This window comes from Stegostoma tigrinum, chromosome 14, assembly GCF_030684315.1.
Source record: "Stegostoma tigrinum isolate sSteTig4 chromosome 14, sSteTig4.hap1, whole genome shotgun sequence".
Taxonomy (NCBI): domain Eukaryota; kingdom Metazoa; phylum Chordata; class Chondrichthyes; order Orectolobiformes; family Stegostomatidae; genus Stegostoma; species Stegostoma tigrinum.
In genome coordinates this window covers 27,198,553-27,223,326 of record NC_081367.1, presented here as the reverse complement: position 1 = coordinate 27,223,326, position 24,774 = coordinate 27,198,553, and the positions used below count along the sequence as shown (strand labels likewise).

Genomic DNA, 24,774 nt, shown 5'->3' with positions numbered 1-24,774 from the left:
TTATGCTATTAGTTACTAGTTTGAATTATGGAACCATAGAAATGTTACAGCACAGAAGGGAGCCATTTGGCCCATCTTGTCCATGCTGACTAAAGACACCCAGATGAGCTTTCTGATCCCATCTTCCTGTACACAGCCCATTGCTCTACCACTTATAGCACTTAAAGTGCAGATCCACTTACTTTTTAAAAGAGGTAGGATCTCTGCCTCCACCCTCAATTCAAACAGTGAATTCAAGGCACCCACACCCTCTGCATAAAATAGTTTTTCTTCACATCCCCTCTAATCTTTTCTTCACATCCCCTCTAATCTTTCTGCTACCTATAAACCTCTGGTTTTTTGAACTCTTTGCTTAAGGAAACAGGTTTCTCCTGTCTACTTTATGTTTACCCCTCAAAATTCTGTATACTGCACTCATGTCACTCCTCAGCCTTCTCTGTTCCAAGGAAAACAACTCAAACCTCTCTAGTCTCTCCTTGTAGCCACAATTCTCCAGCCCTGACAATATTCTAGTAATTCTTCTCTGCACTCTTTCCGGAACTGTAATCTGGTGTCCAGAACTACACACAGTACTCCAGTTGTGGGCTCACCGATAGAATCATAGAGTCACACAGGTTTGCAGCATGGAAACAGGCCCTTCTGCCCAACTTGCTGATGCCACCCAATTTTTACAATTTAAACTAGTCCCATTTTCCTGCATTTAGTCCATATCCCTTCATATCTGTCTCATCTGTGTACTTGATTAAATGTTTCTTAAATGATGAGATTGTATTTGCTTCCACCATTACTTCTGGCAGCTTGTCCCAGACAATCACCACCCTCTGTGTGAAAAAATTGTCCCTTTGGACAGTTTTGTATCTCTCCCGTGTCACCTTAAACCTGTACCCTCTAGTTTTAGACTCCCCTACCTTATATAATGTTATCATTATATTTTACTTTATTCTATACCTCTGCCAATGAAAGAGAGCATTCCATTTGCCTTCTCTACAACCCTATCTTACCTATACTGTTACTTTTAGGGACCTATGCACTTGTATGCCAAGTTCTCTCACTTCATATACTCTGTATATGTTCCCATTTATTATAGAACATAGAACATAGAAAAGTACAGCACAGTACAGGCCCTTCGGCCCACAATGTTGTGCCATGGAATAATCCTAATCCAAAAATAAAATAACCTAAACTACATTCTCCTCAATTCCATGTGCATGTCCAGCAGTCGCTTAAATGTCACTAATGACTCCGCTTCCACGACTACCACTGGTAAACTATTCCATGCGCTCACAACTCTCTGGCTGAAGAGCGTCCTTCTGAAACTATGACCCTTCATGGCAGTCAATCCTGCCCTGGGGAAAAGTCTCTGGCTGTCAACTCTATCCATGCCTCTCAATACCTTGTACACCTCGATCAGGTCACCTCTCTTCCTCCTTCTCTCCATATGTATTCCCTTTTACTGTTTGAACTCCCTAAATGCATTACAACACATTTATTGGAGTTGAACTCCGTCTGCCACTCACTGCCCACTCCACCAACTCATCTACAACATGTTGGAACTTACAACTATCCTCTACACTATCCAGTGCATGACCAGTTTTTGTATTGTCTGCAAATTTCCCAAATGTGTCCCCATATTCAAGTCCAGATCATCAATGTATAGAACAAACAGCAAGGGTCCCAATACCGAGCCCTGTGCAACACCACTTGAAACAGCTTTCCATCTGCAAGGGGAGCCATTGACCATTACCTTTTGATTCCTGTTACTTAGCCAACTTTGGATCCAGTTTGACACATTACCCTGCATTCCATGGGCTTTTGCTTTTTTGACCAATCTGCCATGTGGGATCTTGTCAAAAAGCCTTAATAAAGTTCATGTTGACAACATCCACTGCACAACCCTTGTCAATCCTTCTTGTCAACTCCTCAAAGAATTCAATCAAATTTGTAAGGCATAGCCTTCCTTTAACAAAGGCTTGCTGACTATCCCTGACTAGTATATGACTTCTAAGTGACAGTTTATCCGATCTCTCGAAATTGATTCTAACAATTTGCCCATTACCAAAATAAGACTAACTGAGCTATAATTGTTTGACATTTACTTCTGTGCTTTTTTTAAAAAAATGGAACCGTATTTGCATTCTTCTAGTTCTCTGACACCTCACCTGTCTCTAGTGAAGATTGAAAAATAATCCTCAGAATACGTGCTCTTTCTCTCCAACCTCTTTCAACATCCAGGGGAACAATCCATTCGGCCTGTAACTTTTTCACGTTCAAGGATTCCAACTCCTTTAACACTTCATCTCTCATTACGATTATTTTGGCCAATATTTCACACTGCTCCTCTTGGATTACCATAGCTATACCATCCCTTACCTTTATGGAAATAGAGACAAAAAGTTCATTTAAAATTCTTCCTATACCCTTTGCATCTCTGAAAGGACCCACTTTCTCCTTTACTATTCTTTTACTCTTTATATACTGGTAAAACATCTTTTGGTTTTATTGTGTCTTGCTTGTTAATATTTTTTCATGCCCTCTCTTTGATTTCCTTATTTCTGTTCTCATTTAATCCCTGCACTTTCTATGCTGTGGACTATCTGCGGTGTTGAGTTTTTTTTAGAATCATAGAATCTCTACAGTGTGGAAGCAGGCCATTTGGCCCATCGAGTCCACACTGACCCTCTGAAAAACACCCAGACCCATCCCTCTACCCTGTCCCTATAGCCGTACATTTCTCCTGGCTAATCCACCTAACTTGCACAACCCTGGACACACAGGCAGTTGCCCAAGGGTGGATTCAAACCTGGGTCCTGGATGCAGTGAGGCATGCCACCCCAATCATAAACATTCCTTTTCTGCTTAATCTTTCGAGACAGCTTTAGGGGTCTTGATTTGGCAGTACCATTCCTATGTTTGGAGAGGACAAGCCTGCTTCATGCCCTAAAGATCTCACTTTTTAGTGCCTCCCACTGGTTTACCACTGATTTATCCTTTAGCAGTCCTGTCCAGTCCACCTCAGACAAATAACTTCTCAGTTTTGTAAAATTTGCCTTCCCTCAGTTTAAGACTTTTACCCTGATTTGTCTGTGTCCTCTTCCATAATAATACTAAGTCTAACTGAAATGTGTTCACCATCCCTGATGTAGTTGCACCACTGTCACCACCCATTTGGCCATCTTTATTTCTCAAAACTAAATCCAGAATTGCAGCCCCTATTGTTGGGCTTGTAACGTATTGTTTAACAGAATTTTCCTGGACATAGGACATGAATTTTTCACCCTCAAAGCCCCTTGTACTGTTTAAAACCCATGAACTGGAACAGTTAAAGTCTCTTACTGTTATTGCCCTCTTATTCCTACGGATAGAAATCCGTCTATGTTGGTATTTTTCTATCTCCATCTCACCATTTGAGGGTCCTACTGTTAGTGGTGTGACTTTTTTTTTATTCCTAAGCTCAACTCATAAAGCCTAATTTGTTCGCCCGATTAGTACACAATCCCTTCTCACAACTGTAATTGATTCTTTAACCAATATTGTTACCCAGCCTTCTTTTGTTACTCACTAACCTGTCTGAAACTGTATATCCAGAATTATTGAGATGCCAATTTTGTCCCTCTTTTAGTCAGGTTTCCACTAAAGTAACAACATTGGGCTGCCATGTGGCTATCTGTGCTTTTAGTTCTTCTGCTTTGTTTGTAATACTCCTTGTATTGAAGTATGACCAGCTCAATCCCATCAATATCTTTAGCTGAGATAAAAAAGTGTGAAGCTGGATGAACACAGCAGGCCAAGCAGCATCTCAGGAGCACAAAAGCTTTTGTGCTCCTGAGATGCTGCTTGGCCTGCTGTGTTCACCCAGCTTCACACTTTATTATCTTGGATTCTTCAGCATCAGCAGTTCCCATTATCTCTAATATCTTTAGCTGGATGCTTTTCAATGTTTGTTTCTTTTGGCTTTCGAAGTCGCTGACCACATCACTAGGTAATGTTCCAGCTCCCATTTTCTGATCTGAATTTGGCCCAAATAAGCCTACACTTTAATTCCTGTCCCCAGACCATACTCGTTTAGAACCTGTTACAACCCTGAGGCTGGGACATTGGTGAGGCCTTTTCTGGAGTAAGGTGTCCAATTCTAGTTGCTTTATTATAGGAAGGATATTATTAAGCTGGAGAAGATTCAGAAGAGATTTACCAGATTGTTGCTGGAAATGGAGGGTTTGAGTTGTAAGGTGAAGCTGGATAGGCTGGGACTTTTTTCACTGGAGCGTAGGAGGTTGAGGGGTGTCAAGGGGTGAATGCCAGGTGTATTTTTCCTAGAGTGGAATTCCAAGACTAGGAGGCATATTTTTAAGGTGAGAGGAGAAAGATTTAAAAAATATATTAAGGGGCAATGTTTTACTCTTTTATTTGTGTGTGGAATGAACTTTCAGAGGAAGTGGTGGATGTGAGTTATAGAAGTTACAACATTTAAAAGACATTTAGATAAGTATGTGAACAGAAATATTTGGAGGGATATGTGCCAAGCACAGGCAGGTGGGACCAGCTTAGTTTGGGATTATAGTCAGCACGGACTGATTGGACCGAGGGTGTTTCCGTGTTGTATGACTGAATGACTCCAACGGAGCTAGCAAAAGATCCTGTGAGAATATTTGTCCCATCACTGTCTAGGTGCAACCTATCAGGTTTGTCCAAGTCCCATCTTCCCCAGAAACAGTCCTAATGCAACAAGAATCTAAACCCTTCCCTGGTACACCATTTCTCCAGCTATGCATTCATCTGATCTATCTTCTTATTCCTGCTCTCTCCAGCAGTTAGTTGCCTACACCAAATGTCATCCTCTGAATTGATTTTGGAAGAAGAGGACACAGTGAAAGATGACAAGTAAATCAGACTACCAAGACATGTCATATACCCACTTGCTGGCATTTTAACTCTGGCATCTAATAACGATGAAATTTTCTTGTTTTAGCAGTTATGCTGATAAAGACTCCACAGAGGAGGCAGCAAAATTGTCCTGTCTGTGATCACTGCAAGTCTGTCTACTGTAGTAGAAAATACCACAAAAGTATTCTGTACGTCATATGCTATACATGGTATTGTGTGAAAGAAAACATGACATTAAAAGCCCACATTACCTGTTTAGTGGCACCCTAAAACATCTGCCTGTGGGGTCATGTGTTCTCCAATTCTGAGTTAACAGAGAAAAAAATTCAGAGCTTTGCTATCACATAGCTGCATTAACCTTGCAGCAGAGGTTGGCACATGCAGGGACATTAATTGTCAGTAATAGCTTGAAACCTGGCTGCTGCTTCTTGTAGACATATTACAAAGCTGACCTGTGGAATGGTGCTGTGGAATGGCATAAAGGTCAGCTGTCTTTTCACACACCTTATACAACACTTATTCCAACCATTCAAACCTGTAGACAGAATTCTATCTTTCTCATGGCTCATCTATGTGAAGATTTGAAAATCCTATTTCCTTTTATGTTTAATGGTAACTTATATATTTGGAAATCTGATATCCAGTTGCAGAAAATAAACCTGCCTGAATTTTGAGTAAGTAAGAATTATTGAAGAGACATTTCAGTTAAAATTTCAATAATTGATGTATGCTAGTAAAGTGAATGTAAAGGCAGTACAATGCTTGTACTGCAGCACTATCACCAGGATTATTACATTTGTTGTCACAAATAATTGTTCTTCGCTAAGCATTTCCACTGTGTACTGAATGTAGCAAATTGTCAACTGTTGTTGACCCTTTGATCCATTGGACAAAGTTGTGGTGTTGATTTTTTACATTGAATGGGACGTTTTAGCACCGTTGATCAGGTGGATGTCAGAGATTGATTTGTGAGATCATCATTTACTAGAATCAGTTTCCAGTGATGCTGCACTGAAAGCTTTTCTTGTTAAGGCAACAGTGAAATACAGGCCACTTAAAAATAAAAGCCAGATGATTACTGTAATAGGAAGATGAGCCTGTTGTGGCAGAAGCAGCAGCAGCATCAGTGCTGTACTGTCCCAGATTGTTGCCACAGATATTCGTCCACCTACTAGAATTTTCCCCATGGCCATCTGGAAGAAGACTTCAAGAATGCTTCAGTTTCTTGAAATGTTAATTGAAAAGAACCCTTAACTGGGACAAGCAAATTGTGCATGTCTTCCCCAGCATTCTGCGCTTCCAAATTGTTCTAACTTTGCTCCCCTAAAACATTCTTGCGTTTGGCACTGTTCCAATTACAACAGAGTAATAGCTAATGTAGTGCTACAAAATTGACAGAAATAAAGTTCTTTTTAATCAGGGGTCTATGGTAGCTAAATTTTCATTGGTCTAATCAATGTAGGAACTTGTGGTAATTGGTTTGGTAGATCACACCTCTTCGAAAAGCACCAGTAAAGCTCTGTACTCTTGTACCAAGATGGATTTTGCTGTCCATTTATTTGAAGGATTATTGGAGCTGAATTTTGATAAACCTAATAAACTTAAGAGGTCACGACAATCATTTTGATGTATCACATTCCACATCAGAAACCTTCAGCAGGATTCCACAAAAACTGTGCTTCACACATACATACAACTCACCTATTTATAGTAGATGTTTGAGAATTTGCTCCAATGTCTGCTGCAGCAGGAACACGTTATAGCCGTTCTCAGAACAGGCTGTCGAAGACCTGTAGCCATGCAGGATTTCCTGAAGCAAGCAGTATTATACAAGAGAGCAGGAGGACAAAAGTAGTGTTCTAATCACCTGCAAAATAAGGTTATGGATGTGAGTTTGCTCGCTGAGCTGGAAGGTTAGTTTTCAGACGTTTCATCACCAATCTAGGTAACATCATCAGTGAGCCTACGGTGAAGCGCAGGTGTTGTGTCCCGCTTTCTATTTATCTGTTTAGGTTTCCTTGGGTTGGTGATGTCATTTCCTGTTCTTTTTCTCTGAGAATGGTAGATGGGCTGCTAGCAAGGTATTTTGTAAGTGACGTTCGTTTTGCTTCACTGTGACAAACACTACATTGGACAAACAGGCAGAAAGCTAGCCACCAGGATACACGAACATCAACTAGCCACAAAAAGACATGATCCACTATCACTAGTATCCTTACATACAGATGAAGAAGGATACCACTTTGATTGGGACAACGCATCCATCCTAGGACAAGCCAAACAGAAACACGCACGAGAATTCCTCGAAGCATGGCATTCCAACCAGAACTCCATCAACAAACATGTTGATTTGGAGCCCATCTACCATCCTCTGAGAAAAAGAACAAGAAGTGACATCACCAATGCAGGAAATGACATCACCAACCCAAGGAAACCTAAACAGATAAATAGAAAGCGGGACATAACGCCAGCGCTTCACCGGAGGCTCACTGATGATGTTACCTAGAATGGTGATGAAATGTCTGAAAACTAACCTTCCAGCTCAGTGAGCAAACTCACATCCAGAACCTCAATCTCATCTACAAATCTTCTCAAAACCTGCTAAATAAGGTTATATTAAACTGAAGGGTAATTATCTTGGTGAGTTTATCATATGCTTGGATATAGATAAATAGTATTAGAACAAGAAGTTGAACCCCTTGGATGTAATTCTGTGAGGGGAAAAAACATATATCCATTATATGCTTCTTAAAATTCAATTGTGGGATAAGCACATTGCTGGCGAACAGTATTTATAGCCCATACCTAGTTGCCCTTAAGGGGATGGTGGTGAACTGCCTTCGAGAACTGTTGCAGTCCATGTACTGTAGGTAGATCCACAATGTTGTTACGGAGGGAATTCCAGGATTTTGACCCAGCAACAGTCAAGGAACAGCAATGTATTTTGAAGCAGGATGGTGAGAGGCTTGGAGGGGGACTTTCAGGTGGTGGAGTTCTGATATATCTGCTGTCCTTGTTCTTCTAGGTGAAAGCAGTCATGGTTTTAGGAGGTTCTGTCTCAGGGTCTTTGGCACATTTCTATAATGCATCTTGTAGATGGTACACACCACTACTACAGACCGTCCGTGGTGGAGGGACTGAATGTTTGTAGGTGTGGCGCTAATCAAATGGGCTGCTTTGTTCTGCATGGTGTCAAGGTTGTGTAGAGTCAGATTAGTTACTCACTGCAGTATTCCTAGCACTGACCTGCTGTTGTAGCCACTTTGTTTTTATGGCAAGTCCAGTTCAGTTTCTGATCAATGGTGTTCCCCAGGGATGTTGATGAAAGGGAAATTTATGGGACAGTGGGTGGTTTGTCTGTTATTGGAGATGGTCATTGCCTGGCATTTGTGTGGTACAAATGTTACCTGCCACTTTTCAGCCCAAACCTGTATATTGCCAGGTCTTGTTGCATTTAGACATGGACAACTTCAGGATCTGAGGAGTTGTAAATGGGTGCTGAACAGCATTGTCAGCTTTCCCTATAACTCAACAAAATTATCCATCGTATGGATGAGCCAACAGACCAGGAAGATCCAATATGTATCTAGTACTAAGTAGTGCTGAATTACTCAAAGATAATATGAGGAGTGATAAAGATCCCATGATCCATATTTGAATGCTGAGGAGGAAAACATTTGCTGGGAATCAGACTCCTGACTACTTACCAGTGATCCATGATGGAACCCATGTTTTGTGGGTATTACTTGAAATAGTTGATATTTCTTATGGTAGGACTGCCTGTTGCCATTCGCAGGTAAAGCATAAACTACTTAGTTGGGGAACCAGCCATAATTTGCTGTAAAGTGTTAATATCATAGAAGTGTTGGAGTAGGGGGAGGGGAAGAATATTGGTGAGATATAAAATCATTTTAATAAATGTTATACTATAATGCTTCAACTTCAATTGTTATGACTAGGTAAGGGGTGGCAAGGTGGCTCAGTGTTTAGCACTGCTGCCTCACAGCATCAGGGACCTGGGTTCAATTCCATCCTCTGGCTAATGTCCGTATGGAGTTTGCACATCTCTCCATGTCTGTGTGGGTTTCCTCCTTGTGCTCCGATTTCTTACCACAGTCCAGGCATGAGCTGGTCAGGTGGATTGGCCATGCTAAATTGCCTCTGGTGTTCAGGGATGTGTAGATTAGGCGGTTTATGTGGGATGCTGTGTGTGTCAGTGTGAACTTGTTGGGCCAAAGGGCCTGTTTCCACACTATAGGGGCTCTATGGTAAAGAGGGATTGAATATTTTACTCTTTTTCTCTCTCTCCCCATTTGATTCCAGCGTATGTTTTGAATTTTTTTAAAAAGGATGCTGGATTGCCCTGATTGTATGCCTTCTATAAGAATTAATCCAAACAGCCATTCATGAATTAACAAAATAAATGATAATTTCACTGCTAAAATTACACAGGTAAAACCTTTTAGAGTGTTTCTTTAAAAAATACTACAAATATATCCTGCTTCCCAGTAATGCATACAAGCATGTAAAAAGAGACACAACCTTACACAGTATTGAATGTTAAAGTTGGCTAAGGTGCAGATTAAATAAAGCTATAGGCAGAGCAGATTTATTGATTGCATTCAAATGCTTTGGTTCCTACAGTTGCAGTTGTTTTTTCGTTGTAGCTAATATATATTCCATTTGCTGTTAGAGCCATTGTTGTAGAATATCCAACATCTTTTTAGTGGAAATTCTGTCTGCTATAGGGATGTAGACAATTTTTTTGCTATGTTCAGAATTTGGATGTAAAATGGAAGACAGAGAGAGAGGGGCAACACAGCCACAGCAGCTAGTATCAATCTGTCTGCAATTCCAAATCCAGCAATAAAATAGATAAAGAGATTGGTAATGAGACTTCTGTCCAGCTTGATCAATAACACTCAAAAGAAATCAGGTGTGAATCTCAAAAGGAAGCTGTTAACCAATGTCTGAGACTTATGTTTAGCATTGTTCTAATCATTAAGTCTTGAATGACCCATCCCTTGGTGAGATTGGAAGGAGCTGCTTACACCTCCAGAGATGCCATTGTGCCTATTGGCATCTCCGTAGGCTTTGAGTCTCCATGGGGTAGAACATGGTTTCACAGTTGCAAATTTGTTTTATGCTGTATTTTCAGGTTAAAAACTGCCTTTAAAAATACAGCATATGCTAACAATCAGCGGCAAATTTTCATTTTACAGTGAGAAAGCTAAGACTGTGTGGCTACCAATTAGTTAGAAGACATGTAAAGGATGTGATCTATGATCTATGATCTATGATCTGCAGTAAATCTGCATGATCATTATAATGACCTGTTTGGATAATAATCATGAACAAAAACATAGAAGCACAATATGACCCTATGAAAAAGTTAATTTAATGTAAAGTTACAATGCAAAATATTTTCAATGTATGTGAACTAAGTGTAATGTTATTTTTCTTTCCACAAACAGGAACAAACAATGTGGTCATGCCTTGCTGCTATGGCAATTGCACACAAAGATCTAATGACGGCAGAGGTTGCTTATGCAGCAATTGGTGAGGTAATTAATTAATTATTTTTCTTTTTAAATCTCATCTTTGTAATTAATCCTTCCAATGTAATACACTTTTGCATTTTTACATTCACAGTATCAAAAGTAGATTTTCAGTGCCTTCCCAAAGATTTTATGTTTGGGTACCAGGGAGCTGTTGCTATAGTTAATGGTAGCTGTACAATTGGGCACCTCCGTACTGTGGCAATTGTCTCAAAATATCCCAAGACTCATGAAAATTTATCTTCATAAAAGTAGCATTCAAAACATTATTACAATAGCAGCGATATTTACCAGAATGCCTGTAATTAAGAAACTGAATTTGAGTGATTGATGTAACATTGTTTCCTGTGTTGCCAGTAGCTAGTTCAAAATTCAGATGTTTTAGAGTATAATTTTTAATTTTGAAAATGGTACAGCTGGTTGAAAAGCTAGTAAAAAAGTTCTGATATAAATGCAACTCTGACAATTATTTAATGACCTTTTGTGGATTATTCTTAAGATGATATAACCTGATTATTTGTTATCAGCTAGTTAGCTTTTGCCTAGAGGAATCATGTTGCTTATGGGAGCTATTCTTTATAAAATATACAATAACAACACATTTACGATAGTAGGCAAATATAAAGCCTTCCACTTTTTACCTAAAATGGATAGAACAGAACTCATTCTAAACAGAAAAATTAGGAATAGTGGAGGTCTAAAGAAACATATGTTATTAAATTCAATTGACACGTACAGGAATAATCACAAAGGCTGATGGAATGCTGGCTTTTAGACAAGCCATACTCAGATGAACAAAGTTGGACTGTACAGGAGTACCTTCAGCATTTCTGATCAGTACATCTTGAGAGATATATTGACATTGGAGGGAGAATGATAGCAAAATGATACCTAGACTCCAAGTGTTAATTCGAGGACGGATTGTGTAAGCATTGTGTTTCATAGAACTTAGAAGATTAAAGGGTGATTTGATTGAAAATTTTAATATACCAAGGGGCACACAGGCTTCAGAGTCAACAAGAGGAATTTCTAAAACTTCTAACACCATTCATGAGTAAAATAGGAAAGTTGATACACAAATGAATGCAGAGATTTGGAGTTCTACGAATGGTAATTGATGTATCAATTGAATTTTTAAGTCTGAGGTAAAAACATTTTTGTTTATTTTTACTGCTCAAATATACATTATTCTTCAAGAAATTATCTGTATGACATACACAGGTACTAATGTATGTCTGTACAGCCTTTGCAAATAAAGAAAAAAAAAATCATTTAATATTGCCTGCAGTTGCAGAAACACATACATTTTAGGACAATGAAAAGGTCTGATAACTGAACAGACCCTTTCCTGATTTTAGCAGAAAGATCTCAGACATTTGTTTTTCCCCAATGGGCCTCTGGTGGCAGCTTCCCCAAACTTTGCTGCTTCCCTAAGCACATTGTCCTGGACCTTGGAATGTGCCAGTCTGCAACTTGGTCAAGGTCAGCAGTTACACTGGAAGACTAACAAAGTTTGGGCAGACCAAGATGATGATCCTCCAGGTGCAATCAGTATTTGTCTCACTGTGCATCCCAGGAATAGCCCTTTTCACACAGAGTTCTGCATCACAGAGCTGCTCCGGACGAGCCACAACAAAAGCCCACTGTATCTCCTTCTCTCTAGGCCTTCTTTACAAAGGCACATTCCAGATGAGATGAATAACAGTTCCTTCGCCACTCAGCTGCTTTGAGGGCAATGTGTGGTGGCACATAGAGACCAGACATAATATGAAGGATCTGAAAGGTAGTGCCCGTCTCTCTGCCAGCCTAGCTATGCCTTGGTTCTTGTTGGAAGCTTCTAGCATTGAGGTATTCTGCCAAACGACGTTGACACTCCACTCAAGGAACCACGTGACAGGATCTACACTGTGCTTTTCCCACAGAGTCGTAAAAACACAATATACTGACCACTTTCTGACGAACTTATAGTCAAATGTGTTTTCTTTACAACTTTTTCACAAAGGACAGGTAACACAGAATGGTCTAACCTCCAGCACCTAGGCCAGACCCATCCTTTGCAACACCGGGGGCAGGTAGAACCTCAGTCTGTAGTGAAACTTAGTGTATCCATGCCAATGGTCTGCACACAACTTGATGCAGCCACAAAGCTAGCCATCAGATGAGGGCAATGTGGGTACATCTTGACGCCATTCTCCAAAATTTTGTACATTATGTCCCTGCAGAGACAGTCCATTTTTGACCTGCAGTTGAAATATGAAATGGGTGACTGCAGGTTCGGGGAATGTACCAGATCTGCACTACATGCAGAAACACCGCGAGTACCTCGCAACTGACGACCAGGTTTTTGCCCAAAATGGAGAAGAAGTAGTGTTCAGTTCGTGCCTCACCTTGGTGGTATGGTCTTCCCACGTTTTTTTGCATGCCTGGCCCCGCTGAACCATAGAACATAGAACATAGAAAAGTACAGCACAGTACAGGCCCTTCGGCCCACGATGTTGTGGCGTGGAATAATCCTAATCCAAAAATAAAATGACCTAACCTACATTCCCCTCAATTCACTGCTGTCCATGTGCATGTCCAGCAGTCGCTTAAATGTCACTAATGACTCTGCTTCCACGATTACCACTGGTAAACTATTCCATGCGCTCGCAACTCTCTGGGTGAAGAACCTCCCTCTGACGTGTCCTCTATACCTTCCTCCTAACACCTTAAAACTATGACCCCTCGCAGCAGTCAATACTTCCGGTATGACTCCCGTGGAGAGTGAGGAAGCAAAGATCTTCCCCAGCAGCTTAGCAACCTCATTTCTCGCTTCCCGGAGCAACCTAGGATAAATCTGGTCTGGCCCTGGGGACTTATCAGTCTTAATATTTGCCAAAATTTCCAGCACATCAACTTCCTCAATCTCGATCTGCTCAAGCCTGTTTTCCTGCTCCTCAAAGTTCTCATTCACAACAAGGTGTCTTTCCTTAGTGAAAACCGAAGCAAAAAACTCATTTAGGGCTTCCCCTATCTGCTCAGACTCCACGCACAAGTTCCCTACGCTATCCCTGATCGGCCCTACCTTCTCCCTGATCGTTCTCTTATTCCTCACGTATGAGTAAAATGCCTTTGGGTTCTCCCTAATCCTTCCTGTCAAGCCTTTTTCGTGCCCCCTCCTGGCCCTCCTCATTCCACTTTTGAGCTCCTTCCGAGCAAGCCTGTAATCCTCTAAAGCTGTGCTAGACCCTTGTTTTCTCCACCTTACGTACGCTGCCTTTTTCTTTTTGACAAGAAGCACCTCTGTACCCGTCATCCAAGGCTCCTTAATCTTACCCCTTCTTACCTGTCTCAGAGGAACAAATTTATACATCACTTGCAACAACTGCTCCTTAAACAGCCTCCACATGTTTGCTGTGCCCTTTCTGTGGAACAATTGCTCCCAATCTGTGCTTCCCAACTCCTGTCTGATAGCGTCATAGTTTCCTTTACCCCAGTTAAATATCTTCCCCTGGTAACTGCTCCTTTCCCTTTCCATGGCTATGGTAAATGTGAGGCTGTTGTGGTCACTGTCACCAAAGTGTTCTCCCAACACGAGATCTGACACCTGTCCTGGCTCATTGCTGAGCACCGAATTCAAAATGGCCTCTCTCCTTGTCGGCCTGTCCACATACTGAGTAAGGAAACCCTCCTGAACTCACCTGACAAAAACAGCTCCATCCAAACCAACTGCACTAAGGAGGTTCCAATCTATATTGGGAAAGTTGAAGTCACCCATAACAACAACCCTGCTACGTTTTCACTTTTCAACAATCTGCCAGCCAATGAGTTCTTCGATCTCCCTACTGCTATTTGGGAGTCTGTAGAAAACCCCCAGTGAGGTGACTGCTCCCTTGCTGTTCCTAACTTCCACCCATACTGACTCAGTCGACAAACCTTCCTCGGTAACCTCAGCCCACACCACCTCAGTAGACGACTCCTCATCAAAGGTTCTTTCAGCCGCCGTTATACTGACCTTGACCAACAAAGCCACACCTCCCCCTCTTTTACCACCTTCCCTGACTTTAATGAAAGATCTAAACCCTGGAACCTGCAACATCCATTCCTGACCCTGCTCTATCCATGTCTCCAAAATGGCCACAACATCGAAGTCCCAGGTACCTATCCAAGCTGCAAGCTCACCTACCTTATTCCAGATACTCCTGGCGTTAAAGTAGACACATTTCAATCCAGCTTGCTGTCTGCCAGCACACTCCTGTGACAGTGAGGTCCTGACCATGTCCTCCCTATGCTCACCCTCCTGTGTACTAGGACTACATCTCAGTTTCCCATCCCCCTTCTGAGCTAGTTTAAATCCACCCAAATAGCACTAGCGAATTTCCCACCCAGGATATTAGTGCCCCTCTGGTTCAAGTGGAGACCATCCTGTTTGTAGAGATCCCACCTTCCCCAGAATGAGCCCCAATTGTCCATGTACCTGAAGCCCTCCCTCCTGCACCATCCCTGCAGCCACGTGTTCAGCTGAAATCTCTCCCTGTTCTTTGCCTCACTATCACGTGGCACGGGTAACAAACCAGAGATGACCACTCTGTTTGTTCTAGCTCTCAACTTCCACCCTAGCTCCCTGAAATCCTGCCTGACATCCCTATCCCTCTTTCTACCTATGTCGTTGGTGCCTATGTGGACCACGACTTGGGGCTGGTCACTGTCTCCGGTCCGGACCCCAAAGACACGATCCAAGACATCACGAACCCTGGCACCTGGGAGGCAACACACCAATCGTGAGTCCCTTTTGTTCCCGGCAAATCTTCTATCAGTCCCTCTAACTATTGCATCCCCAATGGCTATCACTCTCTTCCTATCCCACCCTTCCCTTCTGTGCAAGAGGGACAGACTCTATGCCTGAGATCTGCACCCTACTGCATGCCCCTGGTAAGTCGTCCCCCCCAACAGTATCCAAAACGGTATATTTGTTTTTCAGGGGAACGACCACAGGGGATCCCTGCACTGATTGCTTTTTCCCCCTTCTAACAGTTACCCAGCTTTCTTCACGCTTAGGAGTAACTACTTCCCTGAAACTCTTGCCTATCACTGACTCTGCCTCCCGAATGATCCGAAGTTCATCCAGCTCCCGCTCCAGTTCCCTAACGCGGTCTTGGAGGAGCAAGAGTTGGGTGCACTTCCTGCAGACGTATTTGGATGGGACACTAATGGCGTCCCTCACCTCATACATCATGCAGGAGGAACATTCCTCTACCTGCACTGCCATCCCTGCTAATCCCCTAAACAGAAGGTTAAAAAAAAGAGAAGCTTACCTTGATTTGTCCATATTCCCAGCAACTTCAGGCAACCTGTCCTGATGGTGAAGGGGATAAAGGATCAGTTGATCCAGTCCCTAGACAACATGGCCTTGGCCTAGTCCTGATTTACCTTGGTTTCCAAGGCCAGTTCGAACTGGTCACAGATGCTTATGAGTCTGTGATTGACAGTGAATCCAAGCAGAAAATGGCGAAGTCATCAATGTACAGATTTTAAGGGATATGGACAAATATGAACTCTTTGAATAGTGGAACAGGGTTGTAGGGGGTGCTAAATGGCTTACTGCAATGTTTCTAAGGCTGTTTGTACAAATAAGTTTTGAAAATGTATGCAACTGAAATATGAAGTTCAAAATCTGCCTTTAAACAATACAATAAATAAATAAATCGTGAGGAGGTGGCACTTCTACAACTGGGCCAGACTCTGGGTTCATTCCTCACCTCAGATGAGATTAGTTTAGAAGGTGCATTATAGCCCAGCCATAAAAAGTTGATTATCGATCTTTAAATCCTTTCAATATGTCTGGCTGGTGGTAAGAGCAGGAGAGTTTCCTGGTCAGCCAGAAATCCGTATTGGACAGCAAATAGCATTCACAAATTAAAAGATACCTTGTGCGCTTCCTGGGTATGAACACATGACATACTCATTCTGTGTGACTGCCATACACAAATGAATGTTGCAGTGATTAGAACCAGGTGGACCTTGTTGGCTACAAGGTCCTTGATTGGAGTTGTTAACCTGGGCCAATCAGGAAAGTCCTCAGTTCTGAGGACTGACTCAGGGCCTCTGATGAAGGGTCTATGCCCGAAACGTCAGCTTTTGTGCTCCTGAGATGCTGCTTGGCCTGCTGTGTTCATCCAGCCTCACATTTTATTATCTTGGATTCTCCAGCATCTGCAGTTCCCATTATCACTGACTCAGAGCTGGCTGGTCACAGTGTACTGTGCGCAAGTAAATAGAGGGTGACTTGGTGACGGGATACCAGCCTCTGTGCAGTTATTTCAAATGGTAATGAAGCTCAGTTTGAAAAAAAGATGTTTTCTTTTTAACTCCTAGATTGATAAAGTGCAGTACATCAACTTTATCAAGGATTTACCCTCAAAAGAGACACGCATGGCACATTTGATGCTACTTACTGGAAATGTACAGGATGCTGAGGGAACTTTAATCCAGGCGGGCCTTATTTACCAAGCTATTCAAATAAATATTAACCTCTTCAACTGGGATAGGTGAGCAAATGAAACATGTTCTTCACTAGGTTAAATTAAATGCTTACTACATTGATACAAATGCACACTAGAGGTCAGTGTTGCTAAATGTTGGTGATTACACTCTCATTGTTCTAAAATAGACTTTTTTTGCTTATTTACCAAAATCACACAGCAGTGAAGCCAGAACAAAATATTTGTTCAGTGATATCTGATCAATCTCAGCCACTCTTATTTATTTACTCCACTGTCCCTTTGTAAGTAATAATTTGTTCCAAATAGAGGATAAAATTGCACAGCTAATAATTGATTGTGTGTAGATGTATTCATAGAATCAAAGAATCTCTACAATGTAGAAACAGGCCATTCAGCCCAACATGTCTGCACCAACTCTCTGAAGAGCATCCAACCCAGGCCCATCCCTCTACCTTTTCCCTGTATCCCCACATTTCCTATGGCTGATGCACCTGACCTACATGTCCCTGAATACTATGGGCAATTTAGCATTACCAATCCACCTAACTTTCACATCTTTGAGCTATCTTAAAATTTTCATTTATTTATTAATGGTTTAAACGTTTAATAAGATGTAACATGTCTTTTTCAAGGTAGTAGTTCAAATTCACTGTGTCTCCCCATATTATGCATTATCCGTGAAGAGAGAACAGGCTGTCCACTGATGTCCTTCATTGCAATGCTGCAGTTAGATCTCGGGAGGTGGTCCAGTTTGGCCCAAATACTCATCCTTTAATTTCTCTTCAGACAAATCTCAGTGAGATTTTAACTCAGTGCCATCTCATGTAACATAACTTAATCATGTGGAGAATCTCTGGGATGAATCACGTTGCCTTTTTTAACAATGTTGTATGTTTCATCAAGGCACCGTTAACTCGGATAATATTTGCCATCTATAACAATGTTTTATGTCTAAAATTGTTTACTTTTCAGAGACATGGGGTGGAATCATATAGGGGCCTGAATGATTTTGCCTATGGTGAGAAATGTGGCATATTCATACAAAGCCCAGTTACGCCGATCTTGACATTGGTTGTAACTGTCTAGAACTTTTAACTAGGTTCTCACTCAGGTGAGATTCTCACTGTGTAACAATGAGTTGTCTGTTAAACAGGATTATTAACAGGATTAACAACCTGTTTACTGCAGATCTCACTTCATTAATATGCAGCTTTCTAGCATACCTGTTGCCATGAGAAAATTGGATGCTGAGAATTCTTGTCAGAGTGGCATTGTGACATTGACATCCAATATTTGCCAGCCTGTAAGAACCCTCATGGTACAACTCCAATCCATTTACCAGATGCTGCTGAACTTCACTGCTGCACCTTGGGCCACAATGGCAACTATCATTATGTTGCTGCAACAAGGATACTTTGTGCTCAGGGGGACACACTCAATTCAGCTCTCCAGCCTGCTCACTTGCTTTCATAGAGCTTATTCGCTTTGAATCTATCTGGGTGCTTATGTCATCTTCGCTGTGCCTTGGCCCTCAGCCTTAGCTCCCTTGCTTACAGTACTGCTGGACTGCTGTGCCATTTATTGCAGACACAGCTAGGAAGCTTGTTATGATTGTCAGTCGTCCTCAGTCACATCAAGGGATATAGCGTTCAGCTAGAGAGCTCAACACCGTAAGTCACGAGCAGCTTCCAATACCCAGTAAAGGGGCACAGACGCAGTCAGTCGTCTGTTCAGGGCAATCAGAGTCAGGATCCAGGAACATAAGATGTAGGAGCAAAGGTGGCCCATCATGTCTGCTCCACCATTCAATGATATAATGTCTGATCTAATAATCCTTATCTCCATTTTCCTGCCTTCTCTCCATAACACCTGATTCATTACTGAATAAATAGCTGTCCATATTCAGCTTTGAATACACTAAGCAATGCAGCCTTGACAATCCTCAATGGTAAAGAATTCTACAGACTCAATAACTTCTGAGAGAAAATCTTTCTTATCTCCATCTTAAATAGGTGATCCCTTAGTCTAAAATTATGCCATCTGGCCCGAGACTATCCCAGAAGAGGAAACAACCTCCCTGCCTCTATCTTGCCAAGCCCCAAAGAAATTTGTATCTTTCTGTAGGTCACCTCTCATTCTTCTGTTCGATGTTCATTGATAATTGCAGAATGTTTAGCACCATTCGCAACTTCTCAGATAGCTGTCCAGGTCCAAATGCAGCAAGACCTGAACAATATCTAGATTTGGGCTGGCAACGGTCAAGTAACATGCACATCAAAGACAAAATCTGACCATTGCCCTTTGACATTCATCGGCATTAACATCACTGATTCTCCCACTGTTAACATCTGGAAGTGACCATTGACCGGAAACTGAACCAGCCATATAAATACAGTGGCTACTAGAGCTGGTCAGAGGCTAGGAATCTTATAAGGGGTATTTTGCCTCCTGATTCCCCAAAGCCTGGCTACCATCTTCAAGGCATAAATCAGGAGTATGATGGAATAGTTCCCACAATACTCAAGAAGCTTGACATCATTCAGGACAAAGCAGCCTCCTTGATTGGCACTGCATCAACTAACACCCAGTCCCTCCACCACCAATATTCAGTGGTGGCGGCATGTCCCAGCCACAAATGCACTGCAGAAATTCACCAAGGATCACGTGACAGTGTCTTCTAAACTCATGACCACTGTCATCTAGAAGAACAAGGGCAGCATATACATGGGAACACTATCACCTGAAAGTTCCACACCAAGCCACTCACCGTCCAGACCTGGAAATGTATAATCATCCTTTCAGTGTCACTGAGTCAAAAAGTCCCTTCCTAACAACATTGCAAGTGTTAGACTGCAGAGGCTCAAGAAAACAGGACACCCCCACCTTCTCAAGGATAACTCAGGAAGGGCAATGAATGCTGACCCAGCCAGGGTAACCAAATCCTATGAATGATTAACCAACTCCAGTAATTTCCCCAGAGGGGTGGTAAAGATAAGCAGAATCTTAATCCAACATATTCTTCATTTAATATAAGAACTCATTGTGATAGATCTTGCCCAACTAGTTATTCTATATTGATCGTAAAATTTTAATAATGCTTTTAATTTTTAATCAATGAAACATATTTTAATTTCTTAGCAATATCAGTTATCTCTAATAGTTTATTTTACACAGAGCATTGTATGATATAATACTTCTTCCATATCAAATGAAATTTATAAGTTTAAAATAATGTCATTATTGCAGAAAAATCTGATAAATGTAATCCTTGTGGGATCTTTTCTCACGATGACATCAGTATTTCCTAATTAGTCAGTTTATGCAATTTCATTGCCACAACTTATTTAACTGACAAAATCTCTGGCTGAAAATCAGCATTCTCAGCAAGTAGTATTGTAATTGTTGTCATGAATTCAAAATATAACATGCTAAGAAATGATTTAGCTCAATCATCGTGAGTTCTGATTGTATTCTAATCTGATTATTATCCAAAGAATAATTAACAAGCACGACATATGAGTCAGATGCAAACTTTGTTTAAGCTACTAATCATTGGTTATCATTTATTTTGCTTCAACTCATGTTTCTTAAGATATTTAGAAAATATTCCTTGCTTTTCCACAAATAACTATTGCAAGTGAAGACTAATTTTCAGTGCTGATAAAAGAAATTGAGGAAGAAGATAGAAAAATAATTCTCAAGTGTATCTACTAATGCTTAGTTTTATCAGTACAATGTGCCACATATCTGTATTAGGTCATTTTATTTAAAATTTTCATTCTTTTCCCAAACTCAGAGCTCTGGAACTGGCTGTGAAATACAAGACACATGTCGATACGGTCCTAGCTTACAGGAAGAAATTTTTGGAGGATTTCCAAAAAGAAGAATCCAGCAAGAGATTTTTACAGTATGCAGAAGGGGTATGTAATTAGAAAAACAAATGTTGTCAAGTCTATCCTTCTAGGATAGGAGACTGTTAGTTGCAATGGTAGTGCACCCACCACTGAGTTAGGCACACTTTAAAGTCCCACCTGCCCCAGAAGTGTGCCATAACATCTCTGAACAGATTGCTAAGAAAATATCCATTCTTCCAGGATGAGAGCTAATCAACTCAAATTGGGACATAAGGACAGATTTAATGAATCTGATCTGAATGGGTCTAGCTTAAATAGTTGTATGATCTGTTCTCAGATAACTTCTGAGAAAGATTTAATTGGAACACTTGCAATCCAGTAGTTTACCTATAAATGAAGAAAAATGTATTTCATAATTGAAATCCAATTTACCATTCAGCTGCCAATGTTATATTTGAGGTTATGCTGCTGATCGTGGAGGAAGGAGTGCACATCTCTTGCAAAATAATTCAGAAATAGATTCAGTGCATTAGCACTAAATAAATTCTGTTTCTCTTCGGAACTTGATTCGTGAATGCTTAAGAAGAAAGTGTAATAATTGATTTTCCTTTTCTGTCTGTCTCTTCTGTTTTTCTCTCTCCGTCCCATTTCTCCCCTAATTCCTATATATTTTTCTGTACATTATTTAAACATAACATGTTCTTCCTGAGTTATATTTTTGGTCTACACTCTTCAGTTAGACTGTTTACTGACCTGACCCATAAGGGAGCCTGCGATTATGGACTTACCACACATCTCAGGTATTGTTGATCAGAAGCCCAATACAATTAACAGAGAGTGGCCAATCAGAGAGATTGTCATTAGTGTGATTTGTTCACTCGGTGAGAGGCATGGAAAATATGGGGTTTGGGGTTTGATCTATTCAGGGCAAGTTCAGATGCTTCAGGAAGGGAAAGTTTAGATGCCGTTGGGTATCAAGGCCTGTGGGTTTTGGGGGAAATGATAGTCTAATAAGAGGCAGGATAGAAATTGCGGCTTTGGTAAGGAGGAATGATCAGCCTCAGAGAGAGTTTTTTTTTGGAGGAAGATCATAGGGTTGTGATTAAACACAGAAACTCTTTGGCCTTGCACCTGAAATGACGGAAATTGCTGTGAATGCTTTTGAATCATGATTTTGTAAGTCCTTACCTTGTGGGAACTGCTAGATCAATGCTATGGGAAACCAGCCAGAAGAAATTCATGTCAAGAACTTTAATGCCATTATCCTATTTGAAATTGCACCAACCTGTTTGGATTGGATTGGTCACCTATTCACCTTCCAACTTCAGTTAATGATGGAAATGTACAGGTTTGAGTCAGGAAACAGTTTCTGAAATTTTAGATATTTTCAAATCAACCTGTTCAGAGATACTTTAGATATCTTTGGAGCAGGTGAGACTCGAAATCAGGCCTCTTGGCTCAGAGGTAGGGAACTACCACTGCAGTACCCGCAACCAAACCAAACTCACTCACTCTATTTAAATTTCCATTCTCTGTCTCAGTGAGGGCTCTTCAATGTGATTAACTGCCTTGCTTTCACATGCTGCAGGTTACATTTAGAGTTTGTTACGTGGTCAGACAGCTGGCCAGGATAAGTCAACTCAAATAAAAGCCAAAAGAACTGCAGATGCTGAGAATCAGGAACAGAAACCAAGTTTCTGGAAAAGCTCAGCAGGTCTGGCAGCATCTATGATAGAAAAAAACAGTTAACATTTCAGGTCCAGTGACCCTTCCTCAGAACTGGCCGCTCAAAGCCCATGAAAACTCCGAGAATAGCTGTCAACATAGTGAAGGCCGAGTATCCTATCCTGAGCTGGAGTAGATACAATGTAAACTCACCCTAATAACTTGCCCAGGCCTGTGAAAAAATGTCTTTTTATTTGTTGAAAATAATTAGTGTTTCCTTACTAGTCAGATGGGGCAGTAGCCTGTTATTTCCCATTTGTTTGCTGTGTTTGCACAGGTATGAGCAATAGGCCAGGGTTTTTGTGTGGGACCAAGAGGCATTCCTACTTCTGCTGGCACCATAAAAATGAGAAAAGCTCTAACTTTTTTGAAGAGGCATTGCAATATCCCTTTATGGACTCCTGATTATGTCGCTTTGGTGAGAATTTGCATAAAACATTGAATTAATTTGAAATCCTCGACTCATACTGTTTTAATCTATTATCATTTGCAGGTAGAAGTTAATTGGGAGAAAATTCAAGCCAAAATTGAAATGGAAATTTCAAAAGAACGAGAGCGTGCAGCCACTATTACAAATTTAAATTCAGCTGGATCCAGGAGCACGCACAGAAACCGGTAATTTAAGACTCAAGATTGACAACTTTAGATGGACTTTACATAACAGACCGTTAAAGTTTTTCTACCTTTTGTTTATAGTTGAAGGAAATGTTTGCAAGATTTTGGGATTAAAAGTTAAAATAAAGTTCAGCAAGTTTATTTTTTATCACAGCACAATAAACAAGTATTTTCAAGTAATGTCATTCGTTTGTATTAAAAATATATTTAATGTACTTTTCAAACAATTGTGGTTTTCTCTTCTGAACCAAATACAAAATAGAATTAATTTAATTTGAAATAATCAATTTCAAAAGCTTGTGTTGTAGTTCCAACATTAATCATCTTAATAAATGATCTTATTGTATGTTAGTTGTAATAAATGACAATTAAATAATGTAATTTGGAGATTTTTTTTTATTGTGTATGGTAATGGAAATAGGACTCCATATTAAATCCTTGAGTAAGAAAATTCTTGTCTGAGTTTATTGGTTAACAAATATTTCTACTTAATGTTCCATTAGTCAAACATGACATGTTATACAAATTCAACAAATGTCCATTGTTCTTCTATGGATTCTGGGATTTCTTAGTCCTTTGAACTTCTTTTGTCTCAACATATTTCATGGTTTTAACTTGCTTAATTTAATTCTAATATATCTGCAAAACAGCTTTGCAACTTCAAGACTTCAACTCTAATTTCCCAGTGTAAGTTAATTGCTATAGTAATAGCTCCACGACTGTTGTGGAGTGCTCACTACTAAAAGCAGCTTAAGTCACATCCACTTCCTAACAAAAGCTGTTTGTTTTCATTTTACCTTAAAGAAGTTTTATTGGACTAATATCTATGCTTGAATTTCTTATGGCAAATCCTCAAGTTATACCTAGATTTCTCAGAGCAAATGCCTTAGCTTACCTATATCTAGACTTTTTATACCAAATTCTTAACCTATGACAGGTACCCATTGAATCATAATGCCCATGGTAAGTGCCACTACTAACTCCTAACGTTTTCTCCTGGCAAGGGTCCCATAAATGCCTTTCTCGATAAGTGCTATTCCCTGGCTATTCCCTGTCTTATTTTTTACACATTATGCACCCTTCTTATGTCCCCTTTAGAGCATGCTTCCCTGCATATCTTTCTGTCATTTGCAAATCTAAATACTTATTCTGTGTTTTCTGAAGTATCATCTTAAATGTCTCACACTACTTCTTGATATATCCCCTAGCCAAGTATTCCAGTTCACTTCAGCTAGCTTAGCTTTCATAACCACATAGTTGTCCTTATTTAATTTTAAAATACTAGCCTTAGACCCACTCTTCTCCCTCTCAAACTAAATGTAAAATTCAGTCATAGTGTGGTTGTTGCAACTAAGTGGTAGCTTTACTCTGAGGTCATTAATTAACCTTGTTACATTAAACATTACTAAGGCAAGTATAACATCAGTATAATTAACGTCTAGTATCTCTGACCTGTTTCAAAATGTGCTCCTCGAAGAACACATTGAAAGCATTCTATGAATTTCTCATCCAGGCTACCATTGCCAATTGTATTTTTCTGGATTATATATAGATTGAAGTCATCCATGATTATTCTAGTCTTTAACACCAGCACCCAGTATTTATTCTCGGTCATACCACATTGTGTAGACCATCCCTAGTAGTAATTTCTATCTCATA

At 40.5% G+C, this 24,774-nt stretch overlaps 1 protein-coding gene across 6 annotated transcripts in view; it reads left to right on the top strand.

Moving 5' to 3' along the window:
• ift80 (intraflagellar transport 80 homolog (Chlamydomonas)) overlaps window positions 1-23,425 on the top strand; it is a 197,562-nt gene extending 174,137 nt beyond the window's left edge. For 3 of the 6 annotated variants that reach the window (XM_059651062.1, XM_059651061.1, XM_059651063.1), the window contains 4 exons: window positions 10,356-10,445; window positions 16,794-16,966; window positions 20,718-20,841; window positions 22,994-23,424. In XM_059651062.1, coding sequence (XP_059507045.1) covers window positions 10,356-10,445; window positions 16,794-16,966; window positions 20,718-20,841; window positions 22,994-23,119 — 513 coding nt within the window. In that variant the 3' untranslated portion in view covers window positions 23,120-23,424. Of the gene's footprint in view, window positions 1-10,355; window positions 10,446-16,793; window positions 16,967-20,717; window positions 20,842-22,993 lie in introns of all 6 variants that reach the window. The other 3 variants (XM_059651065.1, XM_059651064.1, XM_059651066.1) reach the window with 2 other exon arrangements.
• Window positions 23,426-24,774: the final 1,349 nt, after the last annotated feature.